The 21170-nt window shown below is 38.2% G+C and overlaps 1 protein-coding gene across 1 annotated transcript; it reads left to right on the top strand.

Moving 5' to 3' along the window:
• The first annotated feature begins 1526 nt into the window (after nucleotides 1–1526).
• uba1 (ubiquitin-like modifier activating enzyme 1) lies at nucleotides 1527–18787 on the top strand. The gene is given in 27 exon segments (XM_048177530.1): nucleotides 1527–1821; nucleotides 3976–4092; nucleotides 4295–4353; nucleotides 4464–4632; nucleotides 6780–6914; nucleotides 7052–7158; nucleotides 7240–7330; nucleotides 7452–7584; nucleotides 9233–9330; nucleotides 9425–9571; nucleotides 9718–9894; nucleotides 10007–10114; nucleotides 10280–10360; nucleotides 10832–10984; nucleotides 11609–11774; nucleotides 11885–12081; nucleotides 12186–12250; nucleotides 12342–12537; nucleotides 13701–13775; nucleotides 13877–13966; nucleotides 13968–14067; nucleotides 14217–14305; nucleotides 14391–14483; nucleotides 14575–14766; nucleotides 14846–14947; nucleotides 17558–17658; nucleotides 17762–18787. Coding segments are annotated over 26 exon segments (3177 nt in total). The 5' UTR covers nucleotides 1527–1821; the 3' UTR covers nucleotides 17898–18787.
• Nucleotides 18788–21170: the final 2383 nt, after the last annotated feature.

The following is a 21170-nucleotide window of genomic DNA, read 5'->3' as shown; positions in this document are numbered from 1 at the left end:
TTCTTCCGAATAGTGCGTTTTACACCATCTACAATATGCGGCAGACAGTGGCATGTGTCACTAGGCCCGAACCTGTCCTGGAGCACCCCTAGCACTGCACATTTTGTATGTGTCCCTCATCTAACACACCTGATTCAACTCATCAGCTCATTAGTTGAGACTGCAAGATGTGAAATGGGTGTGTTAAATAAGGGAGACATACAAAATGTGCAGTGCTGGGGGTGCTCCAGGACAGGTTCGAAAACTCCTAGGCTATTGGAGGTGCCACAACATACGGCGACATGCCAGTGGCACATGATGCAATCCACAAGTTTTAGCAGCACATGCCATTGACAACTGGATGCGCCACTAAGCATAGCAGCATGTGCCAATGGCTTCTGTGCATTAAATGCCATGCCACTTAAAGGAACACTCCACTTTTTTGAAAATAGGCTCATTTTCCAACTCCCCTAGAGTTAAACAGTTGAGTTTTACCGTTTTCAAATCCATTCAGCCGATCTCTGGGTCTGGCGGTAGCACTTTTAGCATAGCTTAGCATAGTTCATTGAATCTGATTAGACCGTTAGCATCTCTCTCAAAAATGACCAAAGAGTTTTGATATTTTTCCTATTTAAAACTTGACTCTTCTGTATTTACATCATGTACTAAGACTGACGGAAAATTAAAAAAGTTGCGATTATCTAGGCCGATATCGCTAGGAACTATATTCTCATTCCAGCGTAATAATCAAGGAACTTTGCTGCCGTACCATGGGTGCAGCAGACGCAATGATATTACGCACCATCTGTGACCCCCTGTTTGCACAGGAAGCGTGCCTTGCAACCATAGAGACATTTGTGAGAGGTGCTGCGTAATATCATTGTGTCTGCTGCAACCATTGTACCAAAGTTCCTTGATCATTACGCCGGAATGAGAGTATAGTTCCTAGCCATATCAGCCTAGAAAATCACAACTTTTCATTTTCCGTCGGTCTTAGTACACGATGTAACTACAGAAGAGTCAAGTTTTAAATAGGAAAAATATCAACTCTTTAGTCATTTTTGAGAGAGATGCTATGCTATCAGATTCAATGAACTATGCTAAGCTATGCTAAAAGTGGTACCGCCAGACCCAGAGATCGGCTGAATGGATTCACAAACAGTAAAACTCAGCTGTTTAACTCTAGGGGAGTTGGAAAATGAGCCTATTTTCAAAAAAGTGGAGTGTTCCTTTAATGGTAATACTCAGAAAAAAAGACATTTTTCAAAATAACTTATGTTTTACAGAGGAAGTCATGCCGTTTTGGAACAACACTTTTTTGGTTGACTGTCCTTTTGCAGCATGGGCTCAGTGCTTTATCCACAGCATCTTGATAATGTGGTTCAGTTCAATATGCACTTCTGAATATCAATTACAGAACTCTAAAGTCCCGGCATATGCAGTATACGTACTTGAAGTGGGCGGGTTTTCCGTAAAGTCATAGGTAGGGCAGCCAATGGGCGACTGCAGAGGATTGCAGCACTCTTGGCGAGTCCACCTTTTCCTGTTCCTCCTTATCGGAGCAGCTCCGCCCCTGTGCCACAGCTGCCATTTTGGTTTTGTTCCGTTCGCTGAAACAAAACCAGAAACGCGATACAGGCAGGCAGGCAGCAGACTGAACGACACAGTGACTCGGCAGGATAGTGAAGGGGGCTTTCTCACAGCATCTCGCCCAGCGCTGTTCGTGCTGTTGCTGTCCGTTTTCTCCTCGCATCTACATCAACCCACAATCCGCACCATCTAAGTTAGTTTCACACGAGGAGCGGTTTGCTGACACTGAGAGTGGACTGAGAAGGATTATTGGTAAGAGGCAAACCATTGCACTATGAGCTAGCTCAGTACAAGCAGCTGTCTGCTTGAATAGAGCTTTATAGCGTGTATTTCCTAGCCTTTGCTCGTATAATTGCGCGGTGTTTGATCGGCATAAATCAGATCGTTGTATTTGTGCAGGCGCGGAGTTATTTCATTCACTGGTTAGCATGCGAAGTTGTTACTAGTGAGCTAGGCCTCAGGCTCAGTAAACTGGCTGCACCAACTATTACAATACATGTAGCAGGCTAGCAAGCTAGGTGTCTAAGAATGCCCTCGTGTTGCCTGCTAGTTTATCATCCGGTTAAATTAAATCAAATCAATGATTAGTGGCACGCGACCTGTTTGGATTTCACTTGGCGTGACCGTTTAATTTGACGTTTGATGTCTTGACATACTGCAGATATTTTTTTTTTCTGTCTCGTCGAAACGGAAGTGAATAGCTGAAACGTAGCAGGTGTAACCGTTGATGTTTACGTGATAATCTTAGAAATTTTTTTTTTTTTTGCTTATGTCACGCACGGATTTATTCGTGTTTCGGTTTTGCTTGGGTCATCCCAAATCAGAGGGTGGGCACATCAATCTGCTCGTACCGTAATTTTGATGTGCAAGATTACGTCAAGATATTAAGTTCACTTCGCCATCTGTACACTAATGGAATTTGTTGGTATTCTTCTGATTTTGTTAAAGGGACAGTTCACCAAAAAAATAAAAAATTGTAATTTTCTTACTATCACTAAACCTGTATGACTGACTTTCTTCCGGGGGGAAAAATGGAGTTGTCAGGCAGAATGACAGCCTCAGTCATTACTATGGAAAAAATGAAAGTGAATAAGTCATTTTCTGCCTAACAACTCTTTTAATGTTCCTCAACTCATACAGGTTTAGAACAACATGAGGGTGAGTAAATCATGACATAATTATTATATTTTAGGCGAACTATCCCTTTTACAAAATGAAGTGTTCTGTTGACAACGGCACGATTGTATGCGGAACTCACGAGCGCAGTTTGTAGTCATTCTAGAATATACGATCTGATTCAATGGCCGTTGAACTCTAACCAAACTGAACTTCATAATGCTCATTAGTTTCATGGTGAACTATATATGTGGGTGGATAGGTAACCGTAATGTTATAAGAGTTTGTGCTACACGGAACAGGTCTTGGGATGTGACATTCACTGCAGTTTTGTTTTAATGAATCAGCGGTTTTGTTAAGCAGAATGGGTGAGCCAATAGATGCTCGAGCCATTCACCATAAACACAACGCTTCTGTCCGAGAGCTATTTATAGCCGAAGAGCTTAATCTTGCGGCAGAAATCAGGCTCTCCTTGTGCTGTGGAAAGACAAACCTTATTGTTGTAAATCCTCACATAAGTTAATTTAATGTAGTTTGGTGCTTTCCTTTTTATTTTATTTTCTTTTCATTGTACAAGCTCATTTAAATGCAGTTATTTGTGAAATATGAGTAGTCTTGTAATAAAACTCCGCCTTTGTTTTATAGACCAGAATTCCCTTTGCCCTTTTGAATGACACTGACTTCACTGCATTGCTGTACAATCAATTTTATACTCTTAAAGGAACTGTCCAGTGCTGAAATAAACATTTATCTGTGTAAGGAGGGCATATTTTAGCATTCGCCTAACTGCACGTTACATTTTACACAGATGATCATTTGTTTTATAGAAGTTGCATTGCTGAAATTTGTGCGTTTTTGTTCCATCTTGGCTGTATACCCAGATCTTAAAACATTTTTGTTCAATAATGTATAAAAGTACAATTAGTAAAGCATATTTTCCTTGTGCTTGCATATTAAATAATGTATTCAAACCATCTGGATGTTGCTATTATTGTTCATTTGCGCCACTGCTTTCCACTTGTTTGTGGGAGTAACGCGAGAGCTTTTGGCAAGTCCGACCTAGAGCAAATAACCTGAATGCTTTTAAGCCTCTAAGATGTTAATTGGTTTGTCTAATTAGGGAAACTGATATGTTATTCCACCAAAACTAAGTGGTCTGTCTCTTAATTTTCTCTGTTAGATGTTTAATGTGATCTGCAGTGTTTGTTTGTGTAATAATATTTAGGCACTTTAATCTCATAATATTTGCTTGAGAAACACAGAGATTGAATTTTCTTTCTTCTCTTTTAGATGTCCAGCTCGCCGCTGTCCAAGAAGCGTCGCGTGTCAGGATCAGAGACGAAGACGGGATCCCACTGCTCCTCCTCTAACTCTGTCAGAACCGAACTGTCCCACACACCAGCTAACGTAGGTTCAAAACTAACTTGTTTGGATATAACTTGGACCTCTAGATAATCTAAATCAATATTGATTGATTTAATTGATGTGCATTTTTTGGTTAAAATCTTCATTCTTTACTGTGCCTGGTTGTTGAAAGGAAGCCAGTTTCATAAGTCATGTGCTTGGCTGTCTATTTATAGTCTGTTAACTGTGGTTTTGGTCTCTGCAGGGCATGGCTAAGAATGGAAATGATGCTGAGATCGACGAGGGTCTGTACTCCAGACAGCTGTGAGTTTGGCCTTCATTTCGGTTTGATGTAGTCTTGTAATGTTCTTTTTGAGCAAATAAGAGAGACTTGATAACATGAGGAGTGGCTAAATTTAGAATGTGTCTCTCAGGTACGTACTGGGCCATGATGCTATGAAGCGCATGCAGAGCTCCAATGTTCTGATCTCAGGGATGCGAGGTTTGGGTGTAGAAATAGCCAAGAATGTAATTCTGGGCGGAGTCAAGAGCGTCACCCTGCATGACCAGGGTGTGGCCGAGTGGAGGGACCTTTCATCACAGGTCAGTGGTTGATCATGACTCATAATAACTGCAAGTGTGTGAATGCAACACACAGCCACTGCTTGTAAGCACTGAAAGGAAGCTAAAAATATCTAAACTAAAACAAGCATAAAACTAATGCTGCATTTGATGGCACAAACAACAATTGAATTACGATACAAAGTTGTTGTTTTTTAAGGAAATTAATGCTTTTATTCAGCAAGAGTGCATTAAATTTGTCAAGTTATAATAAAGACATAATATTACAAAAGATTTCTACTTCAAATAAATGTTGTTCTTTTGAATCATGTTCTGTTCATCAAAGAATCTTGAGAAAAATGTATCACAAAAATATTAAGCAGCACAACTGTTTTTAACATTGATGATAGTAAGAAATGTTTCTTGAGCAGCATATCAGTATGATTTCTGAAGGATCATGTGACCGAATACTGGAGAAATCATGATGAAAATTCAGCTTTGCAATCACAGGAATAAAATGTATTCAAATATAAAACAATTATTTAAAATTGTAGTAATATTTCAGAATATTACTGTTTTTACTAGGGGTGTGACGAGATCTCGTGTCGCGAGACTAAAATGTGACGAGATTTCTCGTCGAGGCGAAAAGTAGTCTCGTGATGTTGCCATGACAGAGTGGTTAGGATGATTTGGAAAGAATATGCCACCGCTACGTTTACATTAACGCCTCCACTGTCGTTTTGCTTTGTATTTAAATAAAAAAAGCATTTAATTCAGTTGGAACGGTCACCGCCGTTCCATATTCACAGAGTACGCGCGATCGCGAAAGTGAAAGTAAATGCGAGCACGTATTCAAACGCGATTTCAATACCCCGCATTTTGAAAGCGGCTCCCTGATGAATACAGATATCTCTCAATATGAAAGATATTTTAGGCTGGGCAGTGTAGTTGTAACCATCTCTTAGCTCTTTATCAAAGAAAAATTTGGTCTTATTTGCACTTTGAATATTGAGAATGCGATTATGGTTGAACTTAATCTAAAGTACCATAAAAATGAATAAGTTTTCTCTTAATTAGGGCTGGGCGATATATCGCATGCGATTGTCACGCGCATTTCGTCAGTAAAGCCGGTTCCCTGATTACCGCTAAATCGCCATCACCTGCTTTCAAATGGAGCCGTAGATCACTGACAAGCTACGCAATACCGCTTTCATTATCGAAGGTGATTCATCTGCGATAATGAACGCGATATTGCATAGCTTGTCAGTGATCTACGGCTCTGTCTATTAAATGCCGCTCCATTTGAAAGCAGGTGATGGCGATTTAGCGGTAATCGGGGAACCGGCTTTACTGACAAAATGCGCTTGACAATCGCATGCGATATATCGCCCAGTCCTACTCTTCTCAATCTTTTTAAGCACAAACAATAAAGTTTCATTTGTTAACATTAGTTAATGCACTGTGAACTATCATGAATTAACAATGAATGACTATTTTTATTAATTAACATAAACAAAGTTTAATAAGTACTGTAGCAAATATATTGCTCATTGTTAGTTGATGTTGGTTAATACATTAATATTAATAAATGAAACCTTATTGTAAAGTGTTAACATTTTCATTTATACTGTTTTATTTCTATGATCAATTTGTGGAAAGGAGTTCAGTTAGGAGGTCAAAAGTTGTAGAAGCTCATATATACAGTAAGGTCTGAAGAGACTGAAATCATACAGAAGAGAAGTCAGTCAGTTGAGTTTGTGGCAAAACCTTTTTCAGTACTTGCGTATTGTCATATACTGCATATGATAATTCATAGTCAAAGCAGAACTGAAATGACATTCATTACAAGATGTTTAGTTTCAAATACATTTCAAATACACCTGCAGACTATTTTTTCTAGTCATGTATTTCGCCATCTTGTCTCGTGAGATACCCGTCTCGTCACACCCCTAGTTTTTACTGTATTTTGCAGCCTTGGTGAGCCAGACACTTTTCAAAAAAAAATTTTTTTTTTAAAACCGACCCCAAACTTTTGAATAGCAGTGTACATTAAATTAAGACAGGATTATAAAATACAAATATTAATAAAAATGAAACGGCAGTGTAATATTAATAATATAGTAGTAGTAGTAGTAGTAGTAGTAGTAGTAGTAGTAGTAGTAATAAAAAGTGTTTGTTACATGTCTTAGTTTTACCTCCGTGAAGAGGATCTTGGGAAGAACCGTGCCGATGTCAGTCAGACTCGACTGGCAGAACTGAACAGCTATGTGCCTGTAACCTCCTACACTGGCGCCCTCACCAATGAATACCTGACCCAGTTTCAGGTACTGCCATTATTCTCCACTGGAATAACACCTGAACACATGGACTAAATCCTACTTTTTCCACATACATATGGAATTTTGCATTAGTTAGTTTTAACCGAATTTGAGTTGCCTAAAAGGTGTTTGTGTTTGACCAGGTTGTTGTGCTCACCAACTCCAGCCTCGATGAGCAGACACGCATCGGGGAATTCTGCCACAGTGATGGCATCAAGTTGATCATTGCAGACACACGTGGGCTGTTTGGGTAAGAATATCCCCTTTTGATTTGTGTGCAGTTATTCATGTTTTTGGATAATATTCTCATGTATGTTATGTGTTTAAATAGGCAACTATTCTGTGATTTTGGGGAGGAAATGTTGGTGTTTGACAGCAATGGTGAGCAACCGTTGAGCGCCATGATCTCAATGATCACAAAGGTAAAAGCCTGTGTGACGGTAGCATTAAGCCTTGTTTATTGTAGAGTCAGAATGAATCAAGTGTCACGTTGTCGTTTGTTAAATTTCTTTTGCTCTCTTTGCCTTGTGTGTGTGTGAAAAGGACAGCGCTGGTGTGGTTACGTGTCTGGATGAAGCACGACATGGATTTGAGAGTGGAGACTATGTCACTTTCACAGAAGTGCAGGGCATGACAGAACTCAATGGTTGTGAACCAGTAGAGATCAAGACACTGGGTGAGTTATCAGGGGGTTTCTTGCTGTTGCAGACCCAGGAACACCCACCCAGATTCTGTCAGCCCAGGAACCCCCAGAATACAAAATCGTTAAAAAAAAAAAAAGGGTTCTCAACCCTTTTGACTTGAAGCCCTTCAAGTTTCAGAATTCCAAGAGTTTTAATTGCTGGGTGTTCTTCAAGCATTACACTCTTTAACCAGTAAATTTACATGACTCTTCTAGTCATTCTGGATTTACTTGCTCACAAAATATTTTAGTGTTCTGAATAACTGCAAAATATTCGTTATATAAATGCACATGCCATTTTCAGATTTTATTAATGTTCATGACCAGACTTGAAATCGCACATAAAAGTAGGCTCCCTCATATGTTCAGAATTTTGTCTTATGTAAAATAAGACCTTTTGAGTTCTCCATGGAAGTTTAACCCTACTACACTGTATAATGCTTAATTGAGCATTAGTTAGAAAGCTAGATATTTTTTTAATAGTTAATAAAAAGTCAGTGTACATCTTTTCCACAGACCCCTGATTAAACACTAGTTGTAGATGATACAAAACGGCTAAATAATCAACTATTGAATGTCACTTAGCAAAATAATTGAATAAGCTTGACAAACTTCAATGTTCAAACTGTGTTCAGTGGATTCTTCTTTGCCTTTATCATCTTCCTCATTTTGTGTCAAAACCATATGCATCTGTCTTTATCCTGGCAAATTTACCTTTTTAGATGTCTGGAGACATCTAGTTGTTTTGACAGGTTTTAACTGCTGTTTATGTTGGCCTACTTATTAAAATGTAACTGGTTCAGCATGAGGCAACAAGCGTCAATCACTTAAGCAACTGATCACATCAGTCAACTACCTCTTTCCTGAAGGAACAGGATCTTATGAATGACAGAAATAACATCCTGGAGTCTTAATGGTGCTTTTCTCACTGCGTGGTACTACTCTGGGGTGCATTTCCCGAAAGCGTCGTTGGTGAACCATGGTTGTAAGTCCCATTGAACTCTATTGGTAACGACGGAACTTGCGACCATAGTTTGCTTTGGGAAACACACCCCTGCTCGGCTCGGTACGGCACGGCTCGGCTCGGCTCGCTTTGTTTTCGGTTTGGTTTTCCATTGCAATTTAGTACCGCTTCAAAGTGGGTGAGATTATAGACTGATCATATAGTTGCGCCTCCTACTGCCGTGGATCTGCTCCTTGTCTACCAATGAGTCTGCACCTCATGTACTGACCACGATACAGCCATTTCTTTTTTCAAGTGCAACTGTCATTTAAAGTCAAGTCTCGCAAACAAATGATACTGCGGTTATTGTTACTGACTATTTAAATCTAGCAGGTTTGGTGTCTCGTGTTTCAAATCCAATGATGCTGGTAGGGAAGATTCTCTCTGACCAATCAGTGATCTGAAGTGTTTACACGTCACATTTAGTATCGGTACGGCACGCTTGGAACCTCCACCGAACCATACCGAGCCGCCTCATGCAGTGGGAAAGGGCCAAAAAGTGAGCCAAAGTGAGCCGTATTGAACCATACCATGCATTGGTGCATTGAACATTTTATTACTGTTACGAAGGGTGCCATTAACCGTACACCATTGAAGGTCAGTGGGCTGTTTTATGTGACTGATGTCCTCTGTCTTCAGGTCCTTACACCTTCAGCATCTGTGACACAAGCTCATTCTCTGACTATGTGAGAGGTGGTATTGTCACGCAAGTGAAGATGCCTAAGAAAATTGCCTTTGTAAGTTGATACCCCTGCTGAGACTAACAATATGGAAATCATGTAAAGTGAATATTTTACTGGATTTCATATGCACGCTTCTTTCTTTGCCCAGAAATCCCTGTCCTCCTCCATGGCCGAACCAGAGTTCATGCTGACTGATTTTGCCAAATTTGATCGTCCAGGCCAACTGCACGTGGGCTTTCAGGCGCTTCATGCATTTGTGAAGAAGCACAGTCGCCTACCGAAGCCTTGGAGTCAGGTGAAGACTTGTTAGTTTTGTGTAGCCAGATTTCTGACAACTGCTAATGGATGAATCCACGTTCTAGCTTATTCTGGCCAAGAACTAATATATCTGCTCATACTCAGTGACTCAGCAATGATCTCTTTCTCTCTGTACTGCTGCAGTCGGATGCGGACGAGTTTGTGATTCTGGCTGAAGAGGTGAACGCTGCACAGACCGGATCTGCCAAGCAGGAGCAGCTGGACCAGGCAATCATCAAAAAACTGTCCTGTGTGGCTGCTGGAGACCTGGCACCCGTCAATGCCTTTATTGGTGGGCTTGCTGCCCAGGAGGTTATGAAGGTAATACAGTCTCCCATTATAGCTTCGGATCAATGAGATATATTAGGAACGTTTTGCATTAGCCTCATCTGTCATGATCTGTTAAATGTTTTTTCTCTCTTCATCTGCTCAGGCCTGCACAGGGAAGTTCATGCCCATCATGCAGTGGCTGTATTTTGATGCTGTGGAGTGCTTACCTGAGGTTGAGGATGTCGTCCTTGCAGAGGAAGAGTGTGCACCTGTGAGTGCCTCTTGTCAATCACCTTCATTTTGCAAGATATTTCCATGTCTTCAGTATTTGTTTGATATTAGTGGAGTTGACATTAGCAGAACTGAACAGCAGCACACTCAGAAGATTGTGGGTTTCATACAAAGAATAATTTATTCAATCATCTGTTTTCTACAGAGGAATTGCCGCTATGATGGCCAGATTGCTGTCTTTGGATCCAAGCTGCAGGAGCTGTTAGCCAAACAGCGATATTTTCTGGTGAGGAGCTGAAACTGGTTTATCATTTATCAAGATGGGAGACAATTACACCATGCCAATTATGCAATTGTACCATGCTTGCTTTTTCCCTTAAGTTATATTGAGCCAATCAAACAAAATTGCTGTTATTGTAAACTTGTTAAAAAAAAAAAAGGAAAAAAAAAAAATTATTAAAATAAATCTAAAATTGAAATATTAGATGGAAAAACTAAAACTTGTTTCAGTTAGGCAATGTTTCTAATTTTAGTTTGAGTTGAAGTACTAAAATTACTAACTTAAAACTTAAAAAATAAATTAAATCTGTTTAGAAGTTTAAATGACAAAAGAACTTTACAAAATTACTATAAAATTAAGCTAAAAAAGTATAACTTAAGCTAATTTAAAATATTAACAACTATAACAGTTTATAAAAAAATAACACTGCTTTAGTCTCTGAAGTGTTAATTTTAGTGACTTATTTCTTGTATTCAGGTTGGTGCTGGAGCCATTGGCTGTGAGCTGCTGAAAAACTTTGCCATGATGGGCTTGGCCAGCGGTGAAGGGGAGGTCATAGTCACTGACATGGACACCATAGAGAAGTCCAATCTCAATCGACAGTTCCTCTTCAGACCCTGGGATGTCACGGTGAGTTTGACCTGACACATTATTAGACTGAAGGAGGATAGAATTTTGGGGAGAGAACTTGATTATGGTGTAATCTGTGCACATTGTTTGATTTTGGCCATCTGAGACAAATTTTGTAAATCCTAAAAGATTGCTCTGATTCGCCAAAATCTGAAGTCTTTGAGCGCTGATTTGACATGTTCACCAACAGCCGGTAAATGACCATTTTGACATTCTGTCAGAAGATATGATGTACAGTCCTGGAGTGTGACTTCTACGACAACCGTCAAATCAAAAACCAATAGGAGCACAGAACTTGATGCAGTTAGCGAGACAACAAAACACCGCTTGCTCCACACACGTCTTTGTTTTTTCCAGTTTTCTTTTCAAGAAAATCCATGATCAAAATTAACATGAGATTGTTTTTATTTACTGTCCACCATTTCTATCCTGCATGTAAATGCGGCTCACAGTCACCCAACGTCCATTTTTACCGCTTCTTGACTGCCGTACAATCTGACATTATTGACAACTGAGATTCTACAGTGGGGATCATGTTCATACAGTTTTACAAGCAACAGCCATAAATCATACAGCGTGCACCTGGCTTATGGTTGCTGATGACTTTGTTCCTCTTTTGAGCAGAAGATGAAGAGCGAGACCGCCGCTGCAGCCGTGAAGCAGATGAACCCGACAGTCCGAATCACCGGCCATCAGAACCGTGTAGGGCCGGACACAGAGAAGGTCTATGATGATGACTTCTTTGAAAGCCTTGATGGAGTGGCAAATGCTCTTGACAATGTTGATGCCCGTAAGTAAGAGTTTTAGAAAGTAAAGCGGCTGGTCACGTAGGCCACTTTAAAATGTAATGGTCAAATAGCTGCTTGTGTGAAATCGACTCGGCATGCTTTGATTTTCCAGGTATGTATATGGACCGGAGATGTGTGTACTACCGTAAGCCATTGCTGGAGTCTGGTACTCTAGGCACCAAAGGGAATGTGCAGGTGGTCATTCCCTTCCTGACAGAGTCATACAGCTCCAGCCAGGATCCTCCAGAGAAGTCCATTCCTATCTGCACGCTCAAAAACTTCCCTAATGCAATCGAACACACCCTCCAGGTAACAAAGTAATATTGCGATAAACTTCTGTTGTCTTGAGGCTTAAGTACTTGCATTGACCTGAACTGACCTTTTACTTTTTATCCATCCTCTCATTCTCTTAGTGGGCTCGTGATGAGTTTGAGGGACTTTTCAAGCAGCCTGCTGAAAATGCCTTGCAGTATCTGACGTAAGTTCCCGTCACCTTAAACAACCCTGTAAATTTGCCACTCATGGTGCTGTCAGTCATTTTAAGATGTAATATTCATATCCCTCCCCAGAGACCCAAAGTTTATGGAGCGCACTCTGAAGCTCCCTGGAGCTCAGCCATTGGAGGTGCTGGAGGCAGTATACAAGAGCCTGGTGACAGACAAACCACGCAACTGGGAGGACTGTGTAGCTTGGGCTCGCAACCACTGGCAGTGTCAATATAACAACAACATCCGTCAGCTACTGCACAATTTTCCTCCAGAGCAGGTGAGGCCTGCCTGTTCTCATTTTATCAGCTCTCAGTGGACTATGCTTTCATTTTCTGAACTTTAAAGAGTTAATGACATGACACTTATTTTCCTATTAATCTGATTAGATTTATTTATTCAAATACATTAAAATGCTATTTATACATACATTGACTTGAATAAACATCTTTTATTCGGTTTTATCATGCTTATTTAAATTTATAAAAACATTTAATTGAGGCCTAAAGTCTTTTCAGTGATGTAGCCTTTGGCGATGTTGAGGTGTCTTTAAAATTCTATCTGACATACCCTGTTACCCCAAAGGTTAAAGAGACTTGTTACAAAATCCTGTTCGGGATAAATCCATAGTGGAATTTTTACAGAAGAGTTTTCAGTTTGTTCTTATTTCCTGAAACTTTTGAAAGGCTTTTTTACTACTGTAATTTTTACCTGTAAATTTTGGGTTAATGGTTTGTAATTGGCTTTTAGTTAAAAATAGTCATATTTATTCCTTTAGTTTTAGGAGATAATATATTTTTGAAGAATATGTTGAATCCCCTTTTTAGTGCTGTCCTGGGCTGCGTTTCCCAAAAGCATCGTAAGCTTAAGTTGATCGTAACTCTATTGAAACCAGTGGAGCTACGATCAACTTGGGCTTACGATGCTTTTGGGAAACGCTACCCTGGTTTACATCTTTAAGTCATGAGTCCATTCCATTTCAAATCTTGCTTTTTTTGGATGTTAGTAAGTATGATGTGCCTTTTTATGTAGGTATGCTCTCTGTCCAGCTTTGTAAATGTGCAATAAAAAATGTAAAAAAAGATTGTAAAGTTATAATGTTAAATAACATTTAAAATAATTTGCATTCCTTTTTTCCATTTCATATTTCTATTTCAATGTTTGCTCATCAAAATATCCTGATTTAAAAAAATACGGTGTTATAATGTTGCAGACCATTTTCTTTTGAAAGTAGTTTTATCTATAAATCTTTGTCATTTATGTGCTTTAAACAAACGCTGCCCAAGAACACTTCGAAGATATTGCTTCCAGCACCCCCCCCCGATGTTCTCCAAATTGCCCTATTAAAAAATCTTTAACATGCGTTTAGAAAATGGGGTTAATTTCCATGATTTTACTACTTTATTGAACATTATTGTAATATCTACCTCTCTCTTTGTCCAGCTTACCAGCTCTGGGGCACCATTCTGGTCCGGTCCAAAAAGATGTCCTCATCCATTAGAATTCAGCACTAACAATGTAAGTATTCACTGTTTGAAGACTCAAAAAAAAAAAAAAAAAAAAAAAAAGACTCCTTTTGAAATTACATGCATTGTGTTAAATTACATTGTGATTGGCAGGATCTTCACATGGACTACATTATGGCAGCAGCTAACTTATATGCCCAGTCATATGGCCTGCCAACCTCAACTGACCGCCCAGCTCTGACCTAAGCTGCTGCAAGAAATTAAAGTGCCTGAGTTTACACCCAAGTCAGGAGTCAAGATCCACGTGTCTGATCAGGAGCTGCAGAGTGCCAATGCATCAGTCGGTAAGAGAAGAGGTGATTGACAACACTTGGGTGGGCGTGGATTTGAAACAATATTTGAAAAAGTGTAAAAAGACACTAAAGCAAATGCAAGGTTTTACTGTCCTTGCATTGCTCATTCTATTATTGATGCAACTTGGTCTTTTTTTCAGATGACTCTAGGCTTGAAGAACTGAAGACACTGTTGCCTTCTGTAGAAGCGACCTCTCAGTTCAAGCTCTGTCCCATTGACTTTGAAAAGGTGCCGCTTATAACTCAACCCCAATTTCCTGGCCAGTAGAACTTCTGAACTTCAGTTAAAATGCTAATTATGTTCTCTTCCTCAGGATGATGACACAAACTTCCATATGGACTTTATTGTAGCGGCTTCTAATCTGAGAGCGGAGAACTATGACATTCCTCCTGCAGATAGACATAAGGTGAGAGGGCAAGTGAAATGGTTTCTCAATCTGTCTTGGGAGTTAAATCCTCATCATTGCAGATCCTCACCTTTTAGTTTTCTTATTTCAGAGCAAGCTCATTGCTGGAAAAATCATTCCAGCCATCGCCACGACGACAGCTGCTGTGGTGGGTCTGGTGTGTCTGGAGCTGCTGAAGATTGTTCAGAAACACAAGAAGCTTGAGTCCTACAAGAACGGCTTCATGAACCTTGCTCTACCTTTCTTTGCCTTCTCTGAGCCCATAGCTGCCCCCAAGCACAAGGTACGCTGCAGCATTCTCCATTACAGCAGCATCACTTTAAATGACTAAACTAGTCTGACATTCTTGCCTTCTTTCACAGTACTACGAAATTGATTGGACGCTTTGGGACCGTTTCGAGGTGAAGGGCATTCAGCCCAATGGAGAGGAAATGACACTCCGACAGTTCTTGGACTATTTCAAGGTAATGTTTGATGCTCATTGTTGAAATGTTTGAAGAAACAAGGGATGGGCACTGAAGTTGATTTATTCATTTGAGTACTTGACAGATAAATCAACCGATTTCTTCGTTATCCTGGACTGTGCTTGCTGCGATAGTCTGTGTTACCGGTGTTCAGCCGCAACACTAGTTGCATCACTTGCCTATCACGGCACCGCCCCCCACACCGTTGTTTAATGTTTTTTTTTTGTTTGTTTGTTTGTTTTTTATAGTAATAAAATCTTTTAGTTCAGTTAGAGAACAGACAATACAATTTAAAAACTGAACGCATCTGCTCAATTCAGTGTGAGTGAACAAAAGTCACAGCACATCAGCAGCAGGAGTCAGATTTCACCTAACTTCACCCATTTCACCTCACTCTTGACTGACAAGACGATGGCAGAAGATTTGGTTTCAAAGCGAAATGTAAAAGCGCCTCTTTAAGCGAGTTTGTCATTGTACTGTTTTGTTGTTGCTTTTCATTAAGAATAATGAACCCACCATTGCTGCCCCGAATTGCCGCTAATTTGAAAGTAAAATGTCTTCCTGAATACCATCACTATTATCAACGTGACACTGATTTCATAAAACAGTTTAACAAGTAGTTAAAGGTGCCCTAGAATCAGAATTTGAATTTACCTCAGCATAGTTGAATAACAAGAGTTCAGTACATGGAAAAGACATACATTGAGTTTCAAACCCCATTGTTTCCTCCTCCTTATGTAAATCTCATTTGTTTAAAAGACTTCCGGAAAACACTCGGATCTCAACATAACACCGACTGTTACGTAACAGTCGGGATCATTAATATGTATGACCCCAATATTTGCATAATGCCAGCCCATTCGACGCATTAGACAAGGAAAGGCAGTATTAACGTCTGGATCTGTGCACAGACAAGGTAAGCAAGCAAGAACAACAGCGAAAAATGGCAGATGGAGCAATAATAACTGACATGATCCATGATATCATGATATTTTTAGTGATATTTGTGAATTGTCTTTCTAAATGTTTCATTAGCATGTTGCTAATATACTGTTAAATGTGGTTAAAGTTACCATCGTTTCTTACTGTATTCACGGAGATGAGTCGTTGCTATTTTCATTTTTAAACACGTGCAGTCTGTATAATGCATAAACACAACTTCATTCTTTATAAATCTCTCCAACAGTGTGTAATGTTAGCTTTAGCCACAGAGCATAGCCTCAAACTCACACAGAATCAAACGTAAACATCTAAATAAATACTTTACTCACATAATTCGAAGCATGCATACAGCATGAATGACGAACATCTTGTAAAGATCCATTTGAGGGTTATATTAGCTGTGTGAACTTTGTTTATGCAATGTATATATAGTCGAGAGCTCGTGGGGCAGAGGGAGCGCATCTCTTAAAGGGGCCGTGCTGAAAAAATCAGTGCATAGTTAATGATGCCCCAAAATAGGCAGTTAAAAAAAATAATAAAAAAAAATCTATGGGGTATTTTGAGCTGAAACTTCACAGACACATTCAGGGGACACCTTAGACTTATATTACATCTTGTAAAAAAAACAATCTAGGGCACCTTTAATATTAAGTCACTTACATTTTTAGAAGGAACATTGACTGTTTTTTGTTCTGTTTCAGCAGTGAAAATAGTTCCAAATAAACATCACAGCAAACCATATTTTCTTTACTGTGCTTTTGAGTGATTCAGCGTTTTGAACAAATCGGTTGAGTCAATGATTCAGTGACCCATTCATAAACATAATCACGAATGAAACATAATCATGAATGAATCAGCCGTTTGAACAAATCATTTGAATGAATGATTTGCGTATTAAGAAGGTCACTTGCCACCTACTGGCGGTTTACTATCATTTTCACCCCAACATTTCGTATTAGTATTTTCAAAAAATATTTAAAACAATCTCCTAATATTATTTAATGCAGTTGTAATTTTTTTTTATTGTAAATGATTTAATTTGATTTGATTTGATAGCCCTGTTGTGTGGTATTCTAATTATTCGCCCCTTATAAAAGTAAAAAAAATCGGGGTAAATATCACAAATATGTCAAAACTGCAATATTCTAAAAGAATATTCAGAATAAATTAATATTTACACCACACAAAAATCTATTTCCGGACAAGCAACTTTTTTACTCGGCCAAGTAAATGATCGATTTACTTCTCCATAGGACAAGCACATGACAAGGCTTAATGTTGAGCCCTGCATGTAGTCTTAATGGGCCGCATTTCAGTCACTATTTCATATTTCATTTTGTCTTCATTTGTATTAAATCAAAACAGAATCCAGAAAAAAAATGAAAAGCCATATTTGGAAAAAAATAAAAATAAAATGGATTTCAGAAATGCAAGCTTAACTCTTAAAGTTTACGTGTAACCAAGATATGTTGTTTACATTAATTCTCGAGCAAATGTGTTGAATGCATTTCATTCTCCATTAAAGCTGTGACATGAATATTGTGATTAAATATTGATGTAGAATGACACGTGAAAAATATAGTGAAATTAGGCCATATCACCCAGCACTATCTCTTGTATAAACAGGCAAACTTGCGTCTTTTTAATCACACTCTGTTCTTCCTTCAGAATGAACACAAACTGGAGATCACTATGCTCTCTCAGGGAGTTTCCATGCTCTACTCTTTCTTCATGCCCGCGGCCAAGCTTAAAGAAAGGCTGGAACTGCCGTGAGTTTGTTTTTCTTATGTTTTTAGACATATAGAATTATAATCATAATGGCACATAGAATTGAAAAAAATTACATTCTTTAACTTTGTTTTGCTCCTATAGGATGACTGAGATTGTGACCAAGGTGTCCAAGAAGAAACTGGGGAAGCATGTTAAAGCACTAGTTTTTGAGCTCTGCTGCAATGATGACACAGAAGAGGATGTCGAGGTCCCCTATGTCAGATACACCATCCGCTGAGAGGGCTGTTGGGGTAGGGAAGGGGACATGTCGGAGGAGGGAGAGGGCGGCCCACTGGGAATGGGGAGCATCAGTATGCTTGGAGAGCCCAAAGAGAAATCCAACTCTTTTTTCTTTTTTTTTAATTATGATTCAGTTACTGAATAATATAAGTATTAAATCTCAAACACCCCCTCTTTCTCTATTGGTTGAGCTCTCTAGGGTATGAATTAATCAGGCTGGTTATCATTTGGAATATGGGGAGCATGTGAATCTTTGGCTGTAACTTATTTGAACTGGTTGTTGTAACACAGCTTCAGTGTATGAATTAATCTGTACACCGATTGTCACTCCCTCCCTCTGAATCATCTTTTTCGCACTGATCTCTGTTTTTGTCCTCATGATACATTTCTGGGCAGCACCATCTTGCTTTGTATTCTGGAGAAAAATATTGACTAATGCCAAAAAATGGAGTACAAAGGAAAAATATCAGTTATGTTCGCTTAATTTTTTCAAATCGCTGCCTTGGCTTGATGTCACGTTTAAATGTAACTTGAAATGCTCTTTTTGGCCAAGGTCTTGGAGCGAGTCGGTCCACTTACTGAACTCCTTCTCTCCCATAGGCCCAGTGGGAACATCCCTCTGCCTCTCTGGCTTCTGTATGGGTTGGGTTCAGGAACTTGCACATAACTTTTTTTTTTTTTTTTTCCCTCCCCATTTTTTTTTATTTTAATTTTTTTGGCAAACTTCTGGTGTACACCTTGTAGAACATAAACTCTGTATTCTTTCTACTTTGTTTAAACTCCAAAAAACAAAAAAAAAACAAACAAAAAAAACATTACAGTACAAAAAAGTGATTTTACTCTGTAATGGGAGCACTTAGTGTGTTAGTGAATAAAGTTGAAAACATTTCCTTGCTTTATTGTCTTTTCTTTGCTATTGTTGTTTTTAAAATGTATCTATAAAGTTAATAAAAAGAATCTGCAGTTAAGCAAACTGGTTATCAGGAATATTTCAGTGTTTCTGTCACAAAGCTGCACAGTACACATTCAATCCAGAGTATTTTTGTTTATAGAAGGAAAGAAAAATCTGGCGCTTAAAAACATTTTCATAATCTTTGTTAAAATATTTCACAACAATAATAAATAGCAGAAATAAATAGTCTGGGTCAAGGCTTTGAATGAATATAGATAATAGAATTTAATCCAACTGTTGACAGTTTTTATGCGCTGTATTGTGAGTCAATCCACTTAAACTGGACCACTTCATGACATGAACCTTTTTGGTTTAAATTCCCTCCAGTTTGGCCGTTACACTGTTTTGAGTCACTGTCTTATTGAAAATTATCCAACTCCCACTTGCCTTGCAAATTACAGCACATTGTTTTTCCGTACGAGTTTCAACTTGTCCCTCTTTTTGTACTGATTTATCTCAACCCTGCTGCAAAGAAGCTCAAAGCGTGATGCTGCCACCGTTAGGCATCACATTTGAAACTGTCTGTGGTGCTGTTTTAGTTTTACTCTTGCTCTTATCTCACTACAGAATCATTCTCCATGTGGGCACATGTGGTTTTTATTAATGGTACTTTTCAAGAATAGATGAAGTTTGGTGCTTTGTTACTTTTTTTAAAAAGCAGTCGAGGCACCATGTTTTTTGTTTTTTGTTTTTTTTATTAACCTAGCATCTGCAGTAGTGAGTTTTAAATACAATAAATGTGTATTAAATTAACATGTAAGCAGAAAGACAATTAAATCCCATTCCACTTTTTTTATACAGATTTTTTTTTTTTTATATATATATATTTTGTATTTTTAGGGGATTTTATGGTACTAAATTATATTTATGTAATAGTTGTGATCCATTTATCACCTGTTATTCACTTTTTGAGCATAGACCTGAAAACGAAACTGTCATAAATACTGATTGCTTTGGAGCACAGACTTTAGTTTGGTCTCTTTTTATAGAAGACCCTTGGAAAAAAAAAGTTTAAAACAAAAGAAAAAAGAAAGTTGTAGAAGTTTATGAAAAATGCATTAAATACTATTTTTAAATTGTGTATGAAATATATATTTTCCAAAACATGTTTTAGTCTAAATCTGTGAGAAAATCAAAGCTATAAATCTAAAGTTGTGTTCCAAATTTGTGTTTGACATCTCAAAAAATGAGCTTTCAGTAAGATTTTGTTTGGACGCAGTACCAAACGTTTCCACTAGATAATTCACTTCCCATTCATTTCCAATGAGGCCATTTTTGACTGCGAACAGTACAGGTGTGACTATTTTTTCCAGGACAAATGAACCTTTCTGAATCATGTCCATGTTTTTGTGTGTTTTCACATAGCAAGTGCCAAAACCTTTACCAAGTTTCGTACCATTCTGATGAAGTAAAACATTTCTAAAAAAAAAAAAAAAAACGGTCAAAAATTACCAAACAGCACTAGAAGGTTAAAACTACGGAAGCCCTGAACCACATGGTGAAAAAAAAAAAAAAAACTTGTTTGGGAGGGAAAAAAACCCCGAAAACTTATCTCGTTATTTCGACATATTAAGTCGTTATTTCAACATAAGTCATTATAACTACATATCTCGTTATTTCAACATAAGTCGTTATAACGACATATCTCGTTATTTCAACATAAGTCGTTATAACGACATAATATCTCGTTATTTCAACATAAGTCGTTATAACGACATAATATCTCGTTATTTCAACATAAGTCGTTATAACGACATAATATCTCGTTATTTCAACATAAGTTGTTATAACAACATAATATCTCGTTATTTCAACATAAGTCGTTATAATGACATAATATCTCGTTATTTCAACATAAGTCGTTATAACGACATAATATCTCGTTATTTCAAGATATTAAGTCGTTATAACGACAATATCTCGTTATTTCAAGATATTAAGTCGTTATTTCAACATAATATCTCATTATTTCAAGATATTAAGTAATTATAACGGCATATCTCGTTATTTCAACATAAGTTGTTATAACGACATAATATCTCGTTATTTCAACATTAGTCGTTATAACGACATATCTCGTTATTTCAACATAAGTCGCTATAACGACATATCTCGTTATTTCAACATAAGTCGTTATAACGACATAATATCTCGTTATTTCAACATGATAAGTCGTTATAACGACATATCTCGTTATTTCAACATAAGTCGTTATAACGACATAATATCTCATTATTTCAAGATATTAAGTCATTATTTCAACATAATATCTCGTTATTTCAAGATATTAAGTCGTTATAACGACATATCTCGTTATTT

Source organism: Megalobrama amblycephala, linkage group LG24, assembly GCF_018812025.1.
Source record: "Megalobrama amblycephala isolate DHTTF-2021 linkage group LG24, ASM1881202v1, whole genome shotgun sequence".
In the NCBI taxonomy this organism is placed as follows: Eukaryota; Metazoa; Chordata; class Actinopteri; order Cypriniformes; family Xenocyprididae; genus Megalobrama; species Megalobrama amblycephala.
The sequence above is the reverse complement of the archived record's forward strand: the minus strand, read 5'-3'. Positions and strand labels throughout refer to the sequence as shown.